The following is a 23,703-nucleotide window of genomic DNA, read 5'->3' as shown; positions in this document are numbered from 1 at the left end:
CGTTCAAAAGGCTCTCGTTAAAAGTGAAATTCCTGGCCTTGAACCGTGGCGAACGAGGAGCGGAGCTGCAATTTCATTTAAATCCCAACGCACTTGAAATCTTTATCGCCCTTTTATTGCTGAGTTTCAGGGCGAGATTACCAAAAGAAGAAAAGCGAATATTCCGCTAACGAACGATCATAAAACGATGTTTTCGAAAATTCTTGTAACATTTTTTTTCGTCTGCTTTTGGATTTCGTTATATTCACAGCTTCGAACAACGGAGCTCTTCGGATTCGAGATATTCGTCGGAGCTCAGAGGAATGCAAAATCCATTTTTTGTCACAAATGCGCCGTTGACTAGGCAATAACAAAATTTTACTTTTTATCGTCGTTCGGAAACCGTTTGCCCAACGACGAGCGTTCGAAAGTGCTTTCTAACGATAAAATCGGTCGACGAATATTGTAACTCACTTTTCCGTATTCCTCGATATTTATTTTCGCACACTCAGTGCCTCGTCGATGCAACGATGGTCTCTTGGTATCGTGAATGGCCCGAAGGATTGGTGGGAAATGTACACAGCCCGAGGCTTTACCGTTTTATGCTCTCCAACGCAGTTCACTATTATTGTTTAAATAAATATCTGTGCATATTGAGTTGGACGTAATCCGGCGAACTGCACCTACGTTGCAGCATCTATACTTAAACAATTTGTTTGGTGTGTCAGTGTTTGCTCGGCGTGTCGACTTGCGTCATTCGTCAAATGGACGTTTATCGCAGGACTCACCTTGTTCGCTCCCTGACGTCGACTTTGGTGTTTCGTTTTCGTGCCTCCTTAAAAGCAGGCCACGCTCGTGACGAAAATAGAGTGTGGCCCATAAATTCGATGCGATTGATATTGCAGCGACGAGCTCATTAAGGCATTTTTCTCAAACAATTCATTCGTTTCATCGAGTTTTTCGTGTCAAATTTTCCACAAAACTCACTCATTTCGTGCACTACTTTCACCTTTATCAACATTCGAAAAAAACGGTGAGCAGTTGGAGCTCGTTAAGGAGAAATTCAGACTTATCTATGGGTTTGAGGCAAGTTCTTCGAGCAGAGTTTCTTTTCTTTATTCTTCATTTCGTTTTATGCATTTTTTTCTACTCTCTTTTCCCCTCTCAACAATCGTACAATTATAACAATTAATTCTTCCATGATTATCTAATTATAGACTAATAAGCACGTTATTTGGTGCGCGAAGACAATATTTATATTTAAGGATAAACATTTTTATCGGAGTTTCGAAAAATATTTCACCGTAGTAGCATCGTACACTGAACTACGAATTGGATTCGAATAACTATCAAGAAATTTAGAATGAGAAAATGCATTTTTTTTGGAATATTTAAAAAAAACTTAACGCTTCGTCGAGCTAATTAACTGGGAGAAAATTTCTTTGGAATCGTACTTAAAAAGAATGTTTTTAAAAAATGGCGAATGTTTTTTCCAATAATGCTGAAGTGAGAAAAGCATTTTTTCATTAACCAGTAAAAAAGCTAATGAAATTTTGATAAATTATAAAAAAGGCACGTCGCGCGGTAGTGTATCAATGATTTTTACAACTGAAAACAGTTTCGAGTAAAAAAAGAATTAAAAAATATTTCGATGAATTTTCGCCGTTGGTTTATTCGCAACTGGGATTTTTTTTTTCGACAAGGATCATCGATTATTATTGTTAAAGATTTTAGAGCAAGTGGGAGACTTTTTTGCTTTAAGGTATTTACATTAGGCCTAATAAACGTTGGTAAACGACAATTACCATAACGCCCAAACAGTTGGAGCGGAACATCGCGTGAAATGTTTTTTTTTCCGGTCAGATTTCAGGCAGGTACATGGTGAGAATTTGGTGGCAGCATAAAATCACTTCGGGGCGTTGCTCTTGTCAGTGATTCCTTCATGGGACACGGCGTTTCGAGGGAATGCGCGTAAGCCGAATTCCAATCTCGATTGAAAATGTCCTCGAGCTGTTTCCTTATGCTGTTGACATTTTTGTGACCGACATCTTCGAAAACCATTCCGATTCCTAACAAGGAAAAAGAAACATAAAAAATGAGTCGATGCAAACCTTAATTATCGAGAAATAATATCGTTCGACGAATTTCGTCACTGAATTTCCATCTTGATTAACATTCATCATTCGAATTGTGAATGAATTTCGAGTTTTTTTATTAACGATAATGGAGTCGATCGTTACTTTTTCGTTAATTTCAGATATCCCTTGTCATTCTAACGAATAAAACCTTCCATGGGAATTTCACTGACCTGCAGTATTGATAAAATAATCTCCGGACCAATTGCTCGTACCGATGTAAGCTGCGACGTCGGTGACCATGTATTTGTTGTGATTAACACGGGAGAATGGTATTTTATCGAGATCCGGATTGGTGGGTACGATGAATCGTTTCTAAAATGCGAAATATTTGCAATGCGATTGAAAGGTAGATCAAAATCGAGGAAAATAAAAAGTTAATTTGAATATAAAAGATAAAAAGTCATAAAAAATGTTTCATTCGACGTCGACTCACAACTTCAATTTTGACGTTTTTGTAACTGGTCGTTAAGTCGACGAGAGATCGAAGAAAATAATCCTCCGAGGGTCTCGAATGCTTCCACCAGGATATCAACAGCCTAATTGTTATTTTACGATCTATAGCCGCCGATCTCAGGGCGTTGTCAATTATCGGCCAATATTTTACTTTAGCCGTGTAAATAGTCAGGGGAAAATAATCCATGACCGATATGTAAACAAATTTTTCGGCTTTTTCTATGCAATGGATTATTGCATCGAGATCGTTAGTCCTGCCCGGAGGTGAGAGGGGAGGTGGCGAACTCTATGGACCAAAGATTCGTTGTTAAAAGTGTTCATCGTATTTTTTGACATCGATGTGTTGATTTATTTTTTGATTTTTATGGGTTTTTTTTTTTTTTAAATGATTTCAGGAGGTTACGCTGTATGGCAGCTGGGATTTTTTGGGGTTTTTTCGCGATTTTTTTGTAGCGAGGAAAAAAAATATAGACTTTTGAAATTTCAAGGGTTTATTCATTGGTATTTCAACTCTATGATAGAATTTTTGAACTCTGATATTTCGGGTTAACTCGGTGTATAAATAATCTTTAGAAACTCTGTTTATTTGAGATGAAAAAACCACAGAGCGTTTCGATGTGTAAAGCAGTGGCCATCGCCTGAAGTAAAATCATACAGAAATATTAAAAATTGAAGGATTATTTAATTATTAAATTATTTAAGTCTACGTTTTTTCCTCGCCCCTAAAAAATCGCGAAAAAACCCGAAAAAATGGAGCTGCCACTCGGGGTGACCCCGTTGAAAAAAATAATTACGATTATAATTAGAAATTTAAAAAAACCAATGAGTTTCTCTGAATTGAATGAATGCGACAAGACGAATCTCTTGGTTTCTTATTCGTATCGATTAATCGGGCTCAACTCACCGCAACGAAACTTTTGTAATTGTTATTGTCAAGAGTAAAATTCATAGGATTGTCGAGATTTATTTTGGTGGCCATAGTGTCAGGCCACGTCGATGGAATTCTTCCCTCATTGCCGAGTTGCCAATAAACCTCGAATATTTTAGCGAGATCGTTCGCGAAGCAAGAACAATTGATCGCCAAAATACCGAGCTCCTTGACCTGGGTCAATGATCTCCAATCCATATTCGCCGAACCGACGTAAACGTGGGTTCGATCGATTAACCAAAGCTTCGTATGAAGCACACCACCCCCGAGAAGTGCAGCAAAATTTAAGCTCAACACCTGACGATTTATCAAACCAAAACAACATTCATTTTTATTTTTATCATTTCAATTGAAGATCCTCAACGCCGACCTCCTTATTTTGACTATTATTTTCATTCATTTTGATTTTTTCATTTTTTTACCTCCCTCCCGCTTGCTTCTGCGAGAGTTAAAGCATCGAAAATCGATTATTCGTCGCTCCAAAAAATGAAATGCAAAGGCGAGAAGAATTTGAAGAGAATATACGAATTTAGATTTTTTCTTTTAGTCGAAGTATTCGTTTAACAATTAGAAGAAAAATTACTCGTCGATAAACTCACCTGAGCTTTCGCTTTTTTAGCGAGGTATTCCGTGTCCAAATTCGGACTCAATTGCGATGGAATATTTTGTGCGATTTTTATAGCCACGTTTCGGTCCCGACCCGCTTCGAGAAGGGCTTCGAAAACATCTTCGCCCTGTAAATAAAAAATAATAAAACAAACAAGCTTCAAAAAACGCGAGGAAAAAATATGAAAGGGAGTCGAATTTTTGGAGCGATAAATTCAGTTCATTCGCCTGCAAACGATTTTTTTTTCATATTTTTTTTTATCCGACATTTTTTCATTTTCCAGCCCAATTTTTCATTCTCTTTTCCCCCGAGCGTTTGTCTCTTCTAAAAACAGTAAAATTCTCACTTCTTTGGCGCTGTCGTCGGGATAAACATCCGCCCGTTTCATAGTCCAATAAAGCGAAGCAATTTCGATAGTGTGCTGGGCCGATGAAACGAGGTCCATCCATGCTTGATACGTGCTGTTATGGAGGATCGTATTGTTCGAATAACGCATACCTATCGGTATCGATTCGACCAAAGATATACGACAGTTTTCCATGCACGTGTAGTCGCTTTCGTTGCCGAATAACGTGGAATTCGAAGCGTGCTTATCAGCGGCATGATCCAAGAGTGGTAGCAAAACTACCAGGACGATCAGAATTAGGATTATCGAAATCGGTATGCAGCTAGGTCGGCACCAGTTCTGCGCCCCCCATCTTGAATTTTCAACAAAGAAGCAAAGAAAATTTCACTAAAACTTCAATTTTCAAAATTATTTCATTATATATTCATCATTTTTAAGGATGCTTGTGGTTCATGGGTTGCTCGTCATTCAAAAAAGCAACTAAACTTTTTTGCTCTTTTGATGATCGAAGAAACGATTAAGATTTATTCTCGCAGTTAATTAAATTATGTGTTATTTATTTTTTGAGTTTGATAGATTTTTCAAGTAGTTCGGTCGTTCTATGACAACTAGTCAAGTTCACGACTGCTTTGTGTTGATTAAATTAAAGTCTTAAATTAAAGTATTCATTAAATTAATAAACACTTGAATTGAGAATATTTTCATCACAAAAATGTAATAAAATGCTTTAAGGATATCATAAAAGATATAATTTATACTTCAACCTGGCAAGTTGATGATTGAGTCGGTACCGGCGACACTTTAAGAACATTTTTATTGTGCGGAAAAAAGTTTATATCAGTGTAATGACACTGAGAGAAAAAGGAATGGTCAATTCGTTTAAAAAAGCGAAGCTACTGAGTACGTGAGTCAGTCTGAAAAATAAATTTGATGAAATTCCCGCGATTTCTGACTTTGCCCAAAGTTCAATCGTCAGCTGTTACCAAACGTAATGACTCACATCCGCTTAATAATTTCGACACTTCAAAAACTCAAGTTTTTTCATGTTTTCTTTCTTAAAAGCCGCGTAAGATAATGTTTTTTAAAAAGAAACGGAATCTGTGGTAAATTTTCTTCACGAGATATAAACTTATCCGAAGCTCGCGAACACCGTACAATTTTTTCCCAATTAATATTATTGCAAGTTCTCCCAAAATGTACCGTGTTAAAAACTCAAAATTGTAAATGAAATAATCCAAAATTTTCCCCGTGAGAGGCCTCGGAACTGTGCTTATCGTTATCAGAGGACCTTAAACTATCGTTTACCGCAAAAGTGGACCTTCGCCGTGCTTTGTTTCATGTTCAACTCCGATTGAGCGAATACTGTTTCCTAATGATTTGAGGATATATTAAAATCGATTCTCCCCAAGGATGCAGCGTTAATTTAAAATTATAAGAGACTCTCAATTATCAATGCTGCAATTGAACAATTAGCCGAGCCATGAATTTTCAAGCAATTAACAATCGCCTCTGTTTTTATCGTAAGTTATAGAATTGGTTAGATTAATTAGTAAATAATGAGTTTACAAACTTTGAGTGAGTGAGGGGATCGTCGGTGTCGCTCCTCAGCATGAACCCAGATTGGTCCCACAGCTCCAGATCGTCGTCTCCGCCCGGCGGCGAACTGACATCGAGTCTCGCATTTTCAGATACGGTCTACGTCATAGCGAACAAATTAAAAACAGCAAACATGAAAAAATGATTTATCGAATCGTCTCATTGCCTTTTTATCGACAGTTTCGATGTTTTTTCCCCCCTTAATATCATTGAATTCTGTGTGGTTACAATACTAAATGAACTTGAAATGTTGAAGGAAAGATTTATGAATGAAAGGTGGAATAATAATGACTTCATTAATTGCAAAGCATAATTTATTTCTGTTGGTATCAGCGCGTCAAAAGAATTGTTTAAAGTCATTAAAAGAGTTTGACGAGCTCATAAATTTGCTTGTCAAAATAGTCGGGTCTCTGAAACACGATATTATCAAAATTAGCAGAATTCCCGGTCGAATTGCACGATAAAAAGAGCGTGGGATGTGAGAAAAGCGAATGAAACGGAGAGTGGCGCCCCTGGCGGCGGAGTCGAGAAACTTGGAATGTTTTTTGTCGCGGTGTCACGTTTCAGAATGTACCTTCTCAGATGCCTGCGTTCCTGACAATGTTTCGTTCGAAAGATCGCCACGAATGTTTTTTTTCATCTCCACCGAAAGAAGACTCGGCTTGACCATTTTCGAGCTAAAGATTCTGTCACTTTTTCATTGAGAAAACAATAATAAACCGAAAGAAAGAAAATTTTTATGTCGCAAGGGGAAAGCGGGGGCGATAAATTCGAAAGAAATTTCTCACTGCACCGCGAATAACTGCCTACGACGAAGAAAGTCTCCAGTTAACTGACTCTTTCATTCGTGAAATCCTTTGTCAAGATGTTTTCTCAAATATCTAGTTTATTCTAGTGATATTCGAAACGACACTGAATTAATCGCATCGAATCGTTCGTTGCCCTCCAACCATCAGTTCCATGCGACTTTTCAAACTCGACATTTCGTTCTGCACTTGTGAAATTAGACGTTTCCAATCCTCGCTTCATTTCGTAGATGTTCGCTGACTCGTTGGTCGTCAGCTATTTCAATGCTTCAAGTTGGCTACGTAGGCCGAAGCATCGGAACAGAAAAAGCGGTGCTTAATGGCGAGGGGGGTTGTCAAAAGAAAAGAAAGTGATCGAAAGTGCGCGTCTTTTCATTCCGAATTCAAATTCATTTTTTTTGGAGAAAATATTTTAGAGAAATACTTGGGCTGGGGGAGGTCGGTTTTAACAAGCTTGAGGCAAAATTAATCGGCGAGCGTTTTTCCTATACGGATGATATCTTCGGATCCAGGGTAATGTGAAAATCCCTCGTCACGACAGCAGATAAGAGAAGCTGCTGTGCACCTCGGTCGTTACGGAGACTGCAATTTTGTTTTCCTCGTCACGAGATGGCGCTGCAGCGCCTTTTCGTGGTTGCTTGGCCAATGAAGCGACGTTGCAGGGCCCCGGTAAATATTCGTGTAATTGAAATTGATCATCAATCAATTTTGGTCTGAGAATATAATTATTGGGAGGAGAAAAAAAAGATTTTTGTATCCTTCCGCAGAGATTCTGGCGCTGCTTCGAGGAAACTCTGAGAATATTCTTTTTTCTTCAATAATTTTGGGTTATTCATAGTGTTGATGGATCGGTAGCACTTTTCGTTGAACGAACGTGACATTTTTTCAGCCAAACTCACGCAGATTGATGTGCGCTTCGGGCGAAGAACTTTCCGTGCGTAAAAATACAAAATTTAATTGAAACGTCACGCCACCGTATTGAAAAGTATGAAAAACAAAAGTCCGGATTGAGTTAAGGATCGTGCCGAGCGCGGAAATTTTCCTGCAGACAGAAATATTAACAAAAAATGAAGAAAACTGGGCGAATCCGCGGCTTCAATATTTTCAAAGGTAACAGTTTTTTATGAAAACGGTTACCGGCGCTCTGGCCAGTATTTGTTCAAGCGTAAAAGCTTTCAAAGAAGAAGCGTAATGACGGAAAATGGCGGGAAACGGGTGAAGCAAGCCTGAAATATATGAACGATGAGAAAAAGATGCAGTTGACTGAAATATTGGAGTTCGATATCGCGTAATTCTATTTCCACGATAATTAAGGAGTCTTTGACGATGTAGAGAGTCCTTCGGTATGTTTTGCGTGCTTGTAGTCAGAGCCCTAAGAGAGAGTTACGACCTCTTCGGATGATTAACGTCCCATCGATCAAAGAGGCCGAATTAACAGCTGCGCGGAACATCTTTTTTGCCATTGGCTTCTCCGAGTCTCTCTCGCCCTCTTTTTCGTCCTCTTTCTCTCGCTCGCTCACGTTTTCGCGGGAACAAACGAAGGTAAGAAATAGCGCGGGTAGCGTGCGGGAAAGGTCCGATGGGAGCGGAAACGACGACGGAGGCGAGCAAGATCCATCGCCGGGGTCAATATTGACGTTGGGCGTCGTCTTCGGCTTGGTGAATATCGAGATATCCTTTAGCCTCTTCAGACCGTACACATAGGAGGCGTACGAGTGGAGTGTATTTGTCGATACACATAAAACTAGAAGCGGTGTGTGCCGCAGGTGTACCTTGTGGGTGAGAAGAAGACGATCCGAGCGACAAATCAACGACCCTTGACCCTCTCGGTGTCCCGTACGTTGGCGAGTCTTCGAGAACAGCTATTTTCCGCTGCAAAAGATTCCGCGTCACTAAATTACGATCGCGAAATCTTTTGCCGGCGGGATTCTAGCGCGCGCGGGAGCTCCCTTAAATCACTGATTGCCAACGAGCAACTAATCGTGCCCGCAGCCACAGCGCGCGGGATTCCGGCCTCCAGAAACGGCTTTTCAACCCGCTCGGTTGTTCCACGAGGACTGCCGAGAAAATCACCCCTGGAGTGTGTTAAACTTAATTCCCCCTCCGCAGAAGCCTGCAAAACTTCTTGCTCCTCCTCCTCCTCGTCCTCGTACCTGTATCACGAGGCCAGCATCGCCGAGGAAAAGGCCCCGAGCCCTCGCGAATTAACACGAAGCATCAACGGATTTGCGACCTTCTGTTTGAAAGACCTCTTCTTTAAGGTACGTGTACAGGGACGGGGTGAAGTCACGCGGGTTGTAACGTTGACCCGGTACACACCAGTTCGTGAGGGGTCGTTTTGCGAAACTCCGCAGCCTCGTGCCGCACTACAACTTCTCGTGTATATAAATAGTTATACCTTTTGCACGATTACCGAGAGCCTCTCCCTCCCTCGCTCTTTAGCATGTTGCTCGGGAGAGGGCGGACGTTTAATTCTGCCTGCAGAAGGGAGAAAGCCTCGCAGCCCCGATCGATTCTCCCCTGCGGATCATGGAAAATTGTCTTTGCACATACGCTACCTTAATTGCGATGAATTCTTCGACTCTTGTGCCCGGGCGCGTTACGGAATCGAGAAAACAGAATGGCTTCAACTGCACTCGCGAAATAGCCCCAATTCCCGCTAGTTTCAATCTTACTTTGTGCAATATTCTTTCGCGTCTTTCGCAGACTTTAGCAAAACACTCGTCAACTGCTCTTTTCCAGTCTCATCCAGTGAGAGAGTCGTTGCGAAACAAAATGGTGGTTAACCGGGATCGCGAAATGGGGGAGGAAGCCACAAGACGCTGAAGCTTCGGCGTCCGTTGGAAGCTTCAGGCTTTTGACGAAGATCGGCGAAGGGCGAAAGCGACCTCTGGACATGGTCGAGGCGCCTCACGACTGATGGTTTATCTCAAAAGCAGGGAAGAATCAACTCACTAGTGATGAGCGATCTGCAGCTTACCTTTCCAGTAGAGAATGCGCCAGCAGACGGGAGCGCGGAAGTAGAAGAGATCGAGGAAAAAGGTAGCACACAGCGAGAAATAATAGTGACTGAGTTAGGAGTTTGGAATTGTCGCGTGCTCTGTCCGACCGGTTAAACCGTCACGGGAAAACTAGTTCCAGGTGGAGCGGGTGCAGAACGCGAGAACGTGGGAAAGAGAAGTTTGCGCGAGGCGTAGAACGCCCCACACGCTACAACAACATGCGCGCCTACTGGTATCGGGACGTTCATCAAAAAAGAGAAGAAAAAAACTAATAAACGAGAGAAAAAGAAAACGTTCGATTCACCCGGTTTTTTCAGCGCTGACCGATCCCTGCGTGGGTCTTTGTTATTGTGTAAAATATTTAATATCGGTATACAAATTGTGCGAGTCTTTGTTGTATTAGTGGGGCAAAGAATAAACACGAGTTTGTTAGCAACGTCGACAATGTGGGAGCGCGAAGGGAAACGAGATTGCGAGGTTTTCTGTCTGCAGCGAAGAAAAAGCTTCGTGTTTTCCGCTGCTGGATATGTTGTCCCCCTCGGCCGTTCCTCGCCCAAGTTAAAATTGTGTCGCCGCGCACGCACGTCAACTTTCCTTCGTTGGCGTGTACGAACGTTCACCATTTATTTTAATCCTCGTATCTAGGGATGTGGGCTCGATTTAACGAGGCGGTCAAACGGATTAAGCTCTAAAAATTGGAGCACCGAAAGTGTCCTCGAGCTTTTTACAGCGTTTTCGATTACGACACCTGCGAGCTTCCAATCGAAGCCGCAAAGCTTGATCCTCGTTTCCGCAGTTCTCATAATAACTCTTCACAACTTTTCTCGAATCAGTCGTCTCCAACTGCAACTTCAACCCCCTTAAAATCTCCTCTAAATATCTCCGTACGATCCGTACGATCGCGGTGACGATCCTCTTGTCGTCCATTCTCGGATCAAGCGTCACGTCGACTCACCTGCGAATTAACTGCCTGAGAGCAGGGGCTGATTCAAGGGAGCTTCGAGCTCGTCAGTGCTAAAGAGGGTTAAAAGTGAAGCTCGAGAGTCGTGTACACAAGTGTCAAGGATTTCCAGTTGATTTAACCAATGGGTCACATATCGAAGGGTTGATACAAATCGTGGCAAGACCGTGGCTCATTCACTCGGTATGAATTCGATGGCGGCAAACAAAAGAGGCCAGGGTCAAATAACTATCGCAAACTTGAGGAAATCCCAAGCAAAACAGCTCTCGGTGTACAAATACCGGGGCGAGAGAGAGAGAGAGAGAGAGAGAAAGAGCTTCTGTTTCGGTAATGGTCCAAGAGCAGCTTCGAGTTTCTATGGATCGCGTCTTGAATAGCGACGACTCTAAGGTGAAGCTGCCTGAGTCTCATTGTGAGTTTCATCAACGTTGTAAGAGAATCTAAGATGAAAACATCACGTTAATATTGCCCTTTTGTTTGTAAGCTATTGATCTCTGCGTTAAGTACGTGGAAGGGAAAGAGCGAGAGAGCGGAGGGGCGAGGGGCGAGGGGGAGGGGAGGGTACTAATTTCAAAGCTCTCTTAGTATCTTAGTAAGAGCGTTCTATGCCCTTGGGACGTTCCAACGTGGAAAAGCCCCCTGACGTTGTTTTGTCATGCACACAAGAGCCTGAGACGGAGAGAGCGAGAAGGAATTATAGGATTTTGCTTTGCTCGTCCTTTTGATATGTAAGGAGGAGAAAGGTTGAGGTTTCTTTGGTGGCATCAACGACGAGGATACGGAAAAGGGAACCTCCTTCGGTCGTACCGAATGAGTTAATGGAACAAGGGAATCTACGAGGACCAAGAAACATATGAAGGTAGTGTAACATTAATCAAGGGATTAGATGTTGCAATTAATGGATTGTCCTTCGCCTGCTGGCTCCTCTTTTTTGCATGATTAATGGCGCTCCTTCGATCCGACCGAATGTCCTGGTTCAACCAGCTCGAGAGTTTCTTACCGGGACGAAAAAGATCTCAAGGTCAATGTCATATTTTCCGGCAGTTTATTCCCATTTATGAAAATCTGGTAAGTTCAGTGGAGAACATTTGCGCTAACTTCAAAGAGAAATTCAACGCCGCGTAAGCCTTCGGCATTGAATGGACAAGTTATTTTCTAACTGACTGAAGTACTCAGCTTTCGGTGGGATCCTCTCTTCGATCATGCTTCGAGCACTCAACAATTATCCTCACAGATAGGTGTATAGTGGAGAAGAAGCAAGGAAATCCTCATGTCAGAGGGCCTTGAAGTCTTCGCTGGTATTTAAGCTACTTATCGTGTGGCAGAGTTCTCGTTGACAGAACCGCAAGGGAATTGATGTACAGCCTTCCAACAAAGTTGGCCGAGATGCGAATGCCTCGAGGGATCATATGGCGCGCAGTGTAAAAGTGTCGAAAAAAGGATAAAACTCGTCAAGTATTTCCCGTGCGTTTCCCACGAGTTTATGGAATTGCCGAAATTCCAATTTTTCGTATAATCGCCGTAGGACATTGAACGAGATAAAACCGTAGTTCGCGTGTTCCCTACCGAGGCAATTGCGGGGGGAATGCCAGCCATTTTGTCGACGGGACCGTGTCGCCGTGTCGTAGATCCACTTCATCGAATATCCCCGCCGCGGTGTTCCTCCGCCGTTTATTCTCTCCTTTGTTCCGACGGAAGAGCGGCAGGGAAGGATGCAAGGCAGCGAGAAAATCAAGAGGGAAAGAGGAAACGAACGTGACCATAATGACTCTTAATAAGCGCTTGTTGCGGACGAGGGTGCCAGCAAGAGGGAACGCTTCGTGACGAAAAACAGTTACGGAGAGGCGCGTCGATTTCAAGCCCTGTGTGCAGAGTCCGCGATACGGGAAGGGTGCCAGGAGGGATCATAAGTACGCCGTGGAATGAGAGAAAATGTCGGGGGCAAGAGAGAGAGAGAGAGAGAGATCGGGGACTGCGTAGGCCAACAACTAAACAACCCCCGCTGCCCCTTGCACCCTTTCTTCTCCCGAACCCCTTGCTTTCTGTAATTCTCGAACAAATTTAATTTCGACTACGCGACGCGCTACTCCGGCAAGGGGGGGGGAGGGAGGGAGGGAGTACTCTCGTATTATATTATGTATAAAGGAGAGTTTGCTCGGCGCAAGGGTTATAATGAAGGACCTCTTTATCCTGTTGGCAGGAGGAGGAGCCGGGTGGGGGGGGGGGGGGGGGGGAGTGGATTACGTCGTCAAGGACGTTTCTCCGAAGTTGGAAGTAACGTTGCCCGAAAACACGAGATGAAGGATGGATCTCGGTGAGATAGGAAAAAGCAGGAGCGAGGACCAATGCGTACTGGGACGGGGGGCCGGGCGCGAGATTCTCGTAACGAAATAAGGAGCGGGAAAGCTCCGGGAGCCGTGACAAATGGAAAGTGCCGTTGATGGTGACAAGCCCGAACGTCGCTGGAGCGGGTTTTTCCTCATTCTGTGAATATCAGCGTGCGAGGAAACGCGTTTAGAAGCCAAAGTGATTTCGAAGCGGGCATTTTGGATTTCGGACTTTTGGGGGAAGTTTACGCGCGCGCGCGCGGGAGGTTTTATTTTGTCGCAGAGACTCCGCTGCGGTGGAGCGCAGCCGATGATTGAAAGACCGCCGGGCCCCGGCGTCGTTTTTCTTAGCAATGGCATTATAAACATTCTGACTACCTGCGCGGATGTCTCGTGACACTCGGAGGCTTGTTTAGGTAATTTGGACATACAGGAAGCATCGATATTCACCGCACATGTGTCGTTCTTCATTTTCCTCGCGCACATATCCCTCGCGAGTTCTCAGTTCGCTTTGATCTCTTGCCGTTAATTGTGTTACGGTTAATTGGATGCGGTCGAAGCTTTGGGGAAAGCTCCGGGAACGCAGGAAGCTTCGCGATACGGCGGCGCCGCCGGAGGACGAAGGGGCTGAGGCGAGAGGACCGGTGGGAAAATGATTATGCTTGGGACACGAGCAGCACGTGTGTGATTGCGTGTACGAGAGAGAAAACGGAAGCGAATGAAACTGGAAGACAAAGAGCTCGAGCTAGTCAGAGAGAATCGCAAACGCTCCAAAATGGAGGACGCCCACGTGGCTGAGGAAATATGAGGACATCGATACTCAAAGGACGAGGAAGAAAGAGAGCGAGAGAGCGACGCCGCTTCGTTTATTCGTCCTGGCAGATCGCGAATGAAGCTAACCGCGAAATTTTCCTTTGTAGTCTTCAACGGCGGCGTATGAGAAAGCTCTCGTGTTAATGAACAATCGACGAGCATCCACAGTCGATTAATTACTCATCCCTGCCCCTCCCTCCTGACTGTACTTCGTTGCCACGCTCGTTGCGTACGTAAATTTCTCTCTGTGCTGCTTTTCCCGCGCGAAAATATACTCGCGCGTCTACGCTTCGCCGAGCTTTTCTACGACCCGAAAGCTTAATCGTTCGACAGCACAATGTTTAGCCGAGAAACTCTCAACTGTACGCCTCCCCCATCTCCCTGTCAAGATAATCATAACATTTGTAGTACAACGATTATTCCTTTCAAACCTTTTACAAATATACGTTTATGTCTACGAGCATCCTCCAAACAGAGAGAAAACGCACGTTTCACGAGCGAGACAGCATAATCGCACTCGCCGATTGAATAACAAGTGAAACATGCGCGAACTGTTATTTTTACGTCCCAGAGCTGAACAGTAACTGTTGGCCTTATGCTTGATTAATTTTTGTTTTCTCAACACTCGAAGAAAATGTTACTCAGTCACATTGTTTCATCCGGACATTTGTACGTTTTTTATTCAATTTGAAATACGGATGAATTCAAGTGACGCTTAAAGCTACGGTTATTTAAAAATCAGCATGCACATTTGGGAAGGAAAAATGATAAATTTCTGTTTGAGCTCATCGTGGATTTGAAACCGCGTCTCTGTTTTCTGGTACACGGAGAGAAAAACATTGTAAAAATTACTATGACACCGTCGTTTTTATCGCCCATTTTGAAGTTTTTTGCCAAAAACATTTTTAATTTCAAATAAATTTATAATTAAAACTTCTGAATCGAGGATTTTGCTCTGACAGAGGTTCAAACTGTGCTTTTTTTCCTGCACAATTCACCGAGCAAACATTGTAAAATTTATGTTGACTCGACCGTGAACTGTTAAGTAGAATTGTTAATGTCGTTTTGCTACGGTTAGCACTCTGTTTTCACAATCGAAATTCACAGTTTAACATGGTGAAATTCGAGGCACTCGCACACAAGCTGGATGATCTGCCAAAGTGTTTAGAAATTAACTATGCTAAATTGCAGAATTTCATTCGCCCTCGTACGAATATTTACATTATACATTGGGCAGGCTCAAGGGCTTGGCTTTGCTTGTATTCGGAGCTGGGTATTGCTCATTTGGTTGCGATCGAACCGTTCGGTGAATCTTTTGCCTCGTACACGATAAATATATTCATAATGAATATATATATAATTAATGGTTTTTTTGCCGAAAAAATGGGGATGAAGAAAATTGTTACGAAACATCGTGATCCTGTTCCTAAAATAGAAATTAGTACAAAATAAATTTTATTTACAGATGAAAATATTGAAGTTCTTTGCAACTTTTTCTTTTGATCCGGCATCCAAAACCAAACCTAAACCGAAAAACAAACTGGAAGACGAAAATATGGTGTACGATCGACAGTTCAAGAATTTGTTTAAAGAAAGTACTTCAAAAAATTAAACTTTTGATGTTTAGTTGAGAAGAATCAATTATTTTAATCGTTCATTTAATTTTTTTTTTTTAATTTACTCGTTTATTTGTGAGAAACCAATAATTTTGGTTATTTGTTTGTATATTTTACAAAACTTTTCATGTTTAGTTGAAAAGAATGAATTATTTGGGGAATTCATTTAATTTTTTAAAAATTCAGTAATTTATTTGTTAATACGATATGGAGCCCTGCTACTTTTATAGCACAATCGATTTTCTCGTATGAATCTGCAATGTACGAAAAAATGTAGTTGAAACTATCGATTTTTATCGACGCAGTTACGAGACGAAAAAACTGCGTTGGGAGGTAAAAAGGGGGATTAAATACCGTGCGCGTTCCCCTTTTTGTGGCTCGGGTATTGCACGAATTTGGAACGTTTCTGGAACACGCGATCGCGGAGACGAGACTCTAGCATGATTTTCGATAATTTGGGAAAACGCGATACTGGTGCAGTCTTCGCCCCGGGGATGGGGAGGTCAGTTGAACGAATGCTAAGGAGATCGAAATTTATTCAAGCCGAATAAAAAGGAGGACGCGAATTTGGAGTGGATAAAAATTTGGAAGGATAAATTTGCGACAGAAATAGTCGTATTATCTGAGGAGGAGGAGGAGGAGGAAATCCGTTGCAGAAAATGAGGCCGGCGAGGTGGATCAGAAGAGTACGTAAGGTCGGAGTACAACGAGAAGGAAAAGCAAATGGGACGGGAGAAGAAATCGGGAATTCCTGGTAGGAAAAAGAGACGAGTCGGGGGGGGGCTTGGAAATGGAAGGGGTGAGTTTCGGAGGAGAACGAAACGGGCAAACGGGCCACTCCATGTTCTCCGTTACAACGTTGAAACGTCGAGCAATTTCGGGTCGAGTAAGTCGAATGGGAAGGAGCGAGACGGAGGATGGAAGAGTGCCAGAGGGCGAGGGACAAACGAGCACAAACCGTTTCCCGAGACGTGCAACTAAGCGTTCTAATTTTCGTTTGGTCTCCAGGACGACGAGGACGATGAGTACAACGAGCTTTTCCACCAAGTTTCCAACAAACTCTCACCCCCTCCCGCGGGACCCCGTGGCCACTTTCTCACAGTTACACCCAAATAGCGCTTCTCTCTTTTGTATTTCTCGTGAGCTTTTTTTCCATCTCCTTGCTCCTGGATACGATGATACTCGTTTTCTTTCCTCTGCACGAATATACCAGCAAATGGTGAACGATTTTTTACACGTCATTCTGCACAAACATTTCCTGAATGAATAAAATTCTTCATTGGAAATAAACGAATGAATGTTTTTGCACTTTCTCGCATTTTAATAATTTCCCACATAAATCTACCGGAAATCTAAAACTTAAAGTACGCGAACTCAACCATTATTGTACCACATAATCAACGTGCAATTTTTACTGCAAAAAATGAGGTTTTTTTCCTCCAATATCAAATATAATTCGGTAACGTCGATGTATAATTTATAAGAGGAGCAAAAAATGTGAATGCAAATAGAATTTTACATCCATTGAAACTTCTTCGAACAATTATGTTTCTTCGAACAACGTTTTTCCATTGTTCAAAGTTCCTCCCCAATTGTTTGAGTTATTACATTAGCAAGTACAACGAGAGTCTTTAACGTTCGTTTCACCTTCAAATTCTCTAGTTCACGTGTCTATACGGAAATGACAAGACACAACGTAAAACTGTCAAGTAATTCATCATCCTCGACAGTGTGCTCTCGCTAGTGTTTACTGAGCACACTGCATTCTCTAATTCATATCAACCACCATTTTCTCCACGGAATAACGATCTTTGCTGCGTAATTACTCGTTATAATTTGCAATTAAAATCATTGATTGTGTAATTTGTCTAGAACAAATAAAAACGATTTATTTCCATAAATTATCGATCCATCAGTAGAATTTTCATAGGCCTTTTTTGACGTTTCGCGAGTCTCTCGTCCCCCTCGAGTCACTAAAAAGTTTGATAAATTCACGACTGCGAAGCGTGAAATTTCAAAAAGCGATTAATTCCCATTTTTCACTTGTATTTCGACCCAGTCAAAAAGCTTTTCGTATTTCAGTCATTCGCTTTAGTACGCCTTTTATTTTCAGCGATACGATAAGCCAATGCTCAAATTTCCTCAACGCTAATTATCCATTGAGATCCTCCTTAATGAAAAATACCGGAAGCTCGAAAATCTTCACGAATGATCATTCGATCAGAGGTCTCTCGAGCAAATGATTTTAACGAAATATCGAAGCCATCATTTCCGACGAAAGAACGTGAAATTTCTCTCACAATGGAGGAAAAAAGGCACAGCTTTATATCTGTATATTCGCGAGATTATTTATCCCCCATATGTATCGATTGTTATCGAAATTATGTAACGGGCCACGACAAGCCCTGACCTTCTAGCCATTTACGAGGCTCTATTTCTCCCTCGACCCGTCCAACGCTCTGCCTATTGTCTCTCTCTCTCTCTCGCCTCATATACTCGGCGCTATTCAAATTCTGACCCATATTATCGAGCCACAGTGTGCTCTAGATTCGCAACGTCATTCAGCGAAATCCCCCTCCTTTTCTCCGCAACATTTTTCTACCAGTGTGCTCTGCTCGGAAGAAACTACCTTTTGTGTCGCTGAAAGATAATTTAGCTTATCGATCACATTACGAGGCATATTTATACACGCCTCGAGCCGTTTAACCCTGCTCGTTCGACGCTCGAAGCTGGCGCTAAATTGAGCGAGCTTACTTCTCGTCGAAATTCAATAAATTTCTGCATCGGAGTCGAATTATTATTTAACTTATTTCACGATTATATTCACCGCTCACTTCAGCTAGTTTGTCGAAAAAATTTCGATTCGTTGGTGGTTCGATGTGTATTATCGTTTTTTTAATTATCCAATTCGGTTCAGAGTGTTGAAAAAACAGGAGATTTTATCGAAGAGAGGATCGGCAGGAGAATTGCTGATTATTTAATGGATGAGAATTTAGCCGGAGAGGGGTTGGTGAATAATTGAGAAAATTGTCAGGGTTCATGGTCACCTGGATGAATGAGTAATTGATGTGTTTTTTGTTCTTTTTTTTTCTCTCGTTATTGAGCGACTCACCGATAATTTGTGGCGGATTCGCGGTGTCCTGCTTTTTCTGTGGGTCGGTAAAAGGACCAGCACGTCTTGATCCTTCCTCTGCGAACTGGTTCCGGGGTGATTAGAAGAGTATGACCTCGAGCTGGAGGAAGAAGGGCCTCTTTGGTTCGTTGAGCCCGAGGACGACGCGATGTGGGTTGATTCACCTGCTCCGGTGTATTTTGAGTAAGCGACGTTCGTCACGGTGTTGCTTCCCCCGTAAGAAACGTTGTGGGTGTTGTTGACCTTGGCAATTCATCGAAGACGAATTTAATGTCGCTTTTGGTCGATTGAATTCGTAGAAGTTTCAACCTTTGAAACTTTCTCGTCGATTTCGCATTTCACGAGGCAATGAAAATTCGGGGGGCTCGTAATTCGGCTTGGAATACAACGATCGTGATTAATAACCGAGCCCATTCGACTCCGTAATTTTCTTTTTCGAACGAGAATGCTCGGTTGGTCCTTTTATTAAAGAAAGCAGGGAACGCTTGAGAGAAAGCAGATTTTCATAACGAATTCTCGTTAACGAGGATTTGTTAATGAATAGTCTTCAATTAGAATCTCCGATTGTTAACGCACAATTATAGGAAGCTCGTGGAACAATGAATGAGAAAAAGTGGGAGCTCGATCTCACGGAAGGTTGTTTTGTACACGGCGAAAAATTAATGAGGATTATCAAGTAAGAATTCGCGAATGAAAGCGAATGAAAGAAATTTTCCTCCACAAATCACGCGAGAGCCCCCAAAATCCAGACATTCCTTTGGAATTTTTAATCAGGAATCTCGTCGAAATAGAACTTTTGAAATACTCGGGTCTTACCTGGACAAGGATGTGACAGGCTTGCGAAGCGATTTGGAAAAGTCCATCCTGGAGGTTCCTCCCCGGATGTTGTTGATGATGATCAGGAGCACCATCCCCGGCGTGCTTTCCCCAGCCAAAGAACGACATTTCACTGAAGGAGAGACCGATTTTCGGGGGTGTATCGCGCCGAGGCTCTAATGAGTTTTCCGGCTTTTTTCGCGCCCGAGCGTCTCATCAATGAGCGACAAGAGAGTTTCGCATGTTTCTCGTGCTTCGAGAGAGCACCGATGGCTCGTAGAGCCGAAGAGGGAGAAGGAGAGAAGGTTAATCTCGAAGATATTTTGCCGGAGGAGTCTCAGCTGGGACTCGGTTCGCTGTCATCTCGCACATGTTCCCGGCGGCGTCTGTCTGTGTGTAAACGACAAAATGAGAATGTAGAGCATCCTTTTTTGCGCTAAAGCTGCGGGGGCGGCCCGCAAATGTCCTTGACGAAGATCGATTGTCCTCGAGCTAAGCGCATATGACACGAAACAATTTTCTCAGTGGATCGGGGCCGAAGTTTGATGTCACTAAATTCACTACCTAAGCGAGCTTGCTTTTCCACTTTTTTATACAGCCCCGAAGGCTCGCGGCGGAAGGGGCAGGCTAAACGAGGGGTTTATTGTCTCGCGAAGTTCAATAATACGAGATGGGACTCGCTCGTACGAATCAATAATGCATAAACCTCTTGAAATCAGATTGAACGATGAGCGGAGCGCGGATCATAATGGCGCCGAGTGCGTAGCTCGCGGTTTTGTATGCCATTCTCGCGCCCGCCTCGGCAAATAGAGCGTCGCGGGTTTTGCAAAAAACACAAAAGATAAACACCGCCCCGTGTTCGAACCGGGCTTGTTTGTTGTTTTTTCTATTGTTGTTTACTCGCGTCCTACTAACGGGTAGTTTCGGATTCATAATTCAGCGACAGCCTCGCGCTTTTGATCCAAGTTTCGAATCAGCCCCAACCTCAAAAATCAAATGAAATTCTATTGGAAAATTCCTCGCTGCAATCATCCGTTTCTTTCTGTCAGAACTTTTAATCGCAATTACGAAGCTGCGATTGCCCGCGACGGGACACCCTGTGTGCTTAATATCGGCGTACCTAATGTACCATGCGCCAACTGTCTTTCTGTCTGGCGCGGGTGTTGTACGTATTTATGTACACAACGAACAAACCGCTGGCAACGAAGCACACTCCGCGAGAGCTGGTACTTATCGGCGGAAACGTTGATGACCAGTAGACACGCACCTCCCACCCTCCTTCACATACACAGGGACGTCCGAGGGTGAAAGAGAGACGAAGAGTTATAAATTGGGTGGAAAAATCCAAAAGGACTCGCGCGAATCGAATTTTTCGGGAATTTTTCGAGTTTCGGGTTAGTTCACGGGGGGGAAAGATTCCGACGAAAGTTTCACTGCTCCGGACGACATCGGGAGCTCTCGTTGGATAAAACTGACAGCGGGAAAGTTGTGAATCATTGAAAGTCTCGGAGTCGTCGAATTGATCGATCGATAGATTCGTTTCAGCGTGAAACATTGAGCCCGACCTTCGCAGCAGAATTGAAAATGTATGCAGGGATGAGATAAAGAGCTTGAAAATATGTAAAACAAAAATAGACTTTGGCCCAGATCTTTTGTGCTAATTTCCGTACTAGACGAACGCTATTTGCCTACGGCTGCGTATTGTTTTTTATTTACAGTGCGGTCGTGCAATTGACGCCAGACGACAAGGACGACACCTGGCCGATAAAACATAAAACACTCTCGCGGCTTTGAAATATAATGAAAGACGCACAATCACCCACGTGTCTATTCCCCCCTTTATTTATCAGCGGAATAGTTTTTTCCCTCACTGTTCTTTTGTTCGTTCGTTACGACGTCGCCATTGTCGTTACCGGATTTTCCCCGTTTTCAATGAATCGAGAATTCGAGAGACTTTTCCATTGGCTGTTTGCAACGTAAATCGAATAAAGGGCCCGCTTTTTTCCTTATTCTCGTCGTCGTGACGAATTTTCGTATTGGTATATTGAAATTCTCTACCTGCGGTCTTCAGATTTGATTGGATAACTCGCAGGCTCTTTTCGAGTAAATTGCCACGCCGAAATTCCGAGCCTCGATCGCTACTGTTCGAGCAATATTTAAGGGGCTTCGAGTAATAACTCGACAGCAGAAAACACGAGTCGTGATTAAAAGGTTCATGAGAATATTCGCGATTGCCCCAATTATTTTCACTCCCGTTGCGCACCAATCCAAAAGCCTCAATTTCCGGCGAATGTCTACGCGCACAAAACGCGTTGATAAACGTGAAAAGGGAGAATAGAAAATGTGTAAAATCACTCACTCGGTTGAACAGCTGATCATTGATTTTCACGGGAGTCGTTTGCGGAGCGTCGTTCAAGTTTCATGAGTCAGAACGCGCACTTTCGGGCTTAGTACAGTTTTACGTGTTTTTTTCTTTATCGAAGTACGTAGAGAGGAAGACGAGAGATCGATGAGGTCTTGTACCCCGGGACGAGGTCACTCGGAGCCTCGCGAGTTTTGAGGTCTCTTTGACGACGGACGTTTGACCATCGACTGGTTTGAAGAGCTCGCAGCGAGGGTTAAACAGACGCCGTTGATAATAGCCAAGAGAGAGAGAGAGAGAGAGAAAGCAGAGAAGAAACGAGGCTAAGTAAGGAGAGGCGAAGAGAAAGAAGAGCAGGTGAAGCGTCGCAGGTCGAATGTTTGAGTATGCGAGTCTTAAGGGGTTGTAACTGGCAGCGAGGCTGTAGGTGAGCTGTCGACTCTCTCTTTTTCTAGCCCCGACGTTGGCTCACTTATACATGAGCGATATAAGCCGTTGCGCACCCTGAGAAGGCCTTTCCTCTCTGCGGCGTGAGTGCGAAGGGGAAAGAGAGTGGATTCGAAAGAGGCCTGCTTCGATATACGAGCTTAGGTTAGTTAGGAGGCGAGCTCAGGGGGTTGCGAGCATTCTCTTCACCTACGCTCCCTCCCTCTCGCGCGCTTTTTCCGCCTCGTCGCAGACCTGCGCTTCAGAGCCTCGGCGTGACCTCGATACACCTGTAAACAGTGAATATTACTTACAACATCCATTCTTGATGAATCGAGGGGGAAACGAAAGTTTTGAGGGCCCCGCCGATGAGCTGGAAAGTCCTCAATTGTCCTTCTCACTCGAGAGGAGAAACGAAACTCTCTGGTATTGGGAAACTCGCTTTTTTTCGCTCCCTCGAGTCGGGACGACACTTTGCATGCGCGAGTCTCGTTCGTAATATTTAAATCGTAAATAATATTCTCCAAGTTATTTTGACAGTAATCATTTCGACAAGAGGTCGAGTCTCAATCGAACGTTACCATCAATCAAACAGGAATCCTCATTTTTTCTATTTTCGCGGGAGATTACTATTTTTAAATATTCCAAAAGCGTTACAATCGCTTCTATCTAAAAACTGAGGGATCCAATTCTCCCACATTTGAGCTCAACCCAACGTGGTTCAAATGAATAATGCAAATGTTTCGAATCCTTCTATAGCCCCCGCGAGATGAATTTTGTATCTCCATTAACAATTCCAATAATGTGGAGCATCGCTATTAATAACAACGTATTTTCGGTACTCAAAGAAGCGCTTTTTGTGAAATTTCAAAGGTGAGACGAGTCGTCGGGAGTCTCCAAAATGAAGCCAAAAGTACCAACTTTAGTGAGAGATCGAGAACGGGAAAAATAGAGAGAGAGAGAGAGAGAGAGAGAGAGAGAGAGAGGAAGGGATGAAGTGGAAGGGGACAAGCCAAATTCATGTTTAATGAGGATGAATATACCGACAAAAGTCAGAGTGCTTCGTCTAGACTGCGGAGCCCAGACTGCTTTTTTGTGTGCAACTCTCACGGAGAACTATTGATCTCACTTGACAATTATTTCTCATAATTAATTCATCGCTCAATCGACTCCGTATAAATCAGTTAATGAAATATGAATTGGTATTGTGGGAACGTGATTCGTCGCGGTGCTTATCGCAATCATAATTATCTTCGAGAAGCCGCCGGCGATGAGCGAATGGTGCGTGACAGTGGCGGAGTTTCAGGCAAACGAGTTCGAGAGAAACCGGTACTGGGATGGATGACCGCCTGGTGTGGTGGAACGGGGCGAAGCGTATCGATCGTTGGCGGAAA

At 43.2% G+C, this 23,703-nt stretch overlaps 1 protein-coding gene and 1 long non-coding RNA gene across 3 annotated transcripts; one reads left to right on the top strand and one right to left on the bottom strand.

The window, feature by feature from the left end:
* The first annotated feature begins 787 nt into the window (after positions 1 to 787).
* On the top strand, positions 788 to 10,287 carry LOC122417398 (uncharacterized). The gene is made up of 3 exons (XR_006262283.1): positions 788 to 1,012; positions 9,596 to 9,895; positions 9,989 to 10,287. It is a non-coding gene; the product is annotated as an uncharacterized lncRNA (long non-coding RNA).
* LOC122417394 (5'-3' exonuclease PLD3-like) lies at positions 1,074 to 22,337 on the bottom strand. 2 transcript variants are annotated; one of them, XM_043430876.1, is made up of 10 exons: positions 21,881 to 22,337; positions 19,522 to 19,911; positions 18,685 to 18,948; positions 6,022 to 6,146; positions 4,452 to 4,803; positions 4,098 to 4,232; positions 3,475 to 3,795; positions 2,551 to 2,856; positions 2,288 to 2,429; positions 1,074 to 2,048 (listed from the first exon to the last, which is right to left on the bottom strand). In XM_043430876.1, the coding sequence occupies exons 2-10, from the start codon at positions 19,648 to 19,650 to the stop codon at positions 1,846 to 1,848; spliced, it is 1,977 nt and encodes a 658-aa protein (XP_043286811.1). In that variant the 5' UTR covers positions 19,651 to 19,911; positions 21,881 to 22,337; the 3' UTR covers positions 1,074 to 1,845. The 2 variants fall into 2 exon arrangements, with proteins under 2 accessions (XP_043286811.1, XP_043286812.1); XM_043430877.1 differs by lacking the exons at positions 18,685 to 18,948; positions 19,522 to 19,911; positions 21,881 to 22,337 and adding an exon at positions 6,622 to 6,887.
* Between the last annotated feature and the right edge of the window lie 1,366 nt (positions 22,338 to 23,703).

This window comes from Venturia canescens, chromosome 10, assembly GCF_019457755.1.
Source record: "Venturia canescens isolate UGA chromosome 10, ASM1945775v1, whole genome shotgun sequence".
In the NCBI taxonomy this organism is placed as follows: Eukaryota; Metazoa; Arthropoda; class Insecta; order Hymenoptera; family Ichneumonidae; genus Venturia; species Venturia canescens.
Note: the sequence above shows the minus strand (reverse complement) of the source record. Positions and strands in the feature narration are given on the sequence as shown.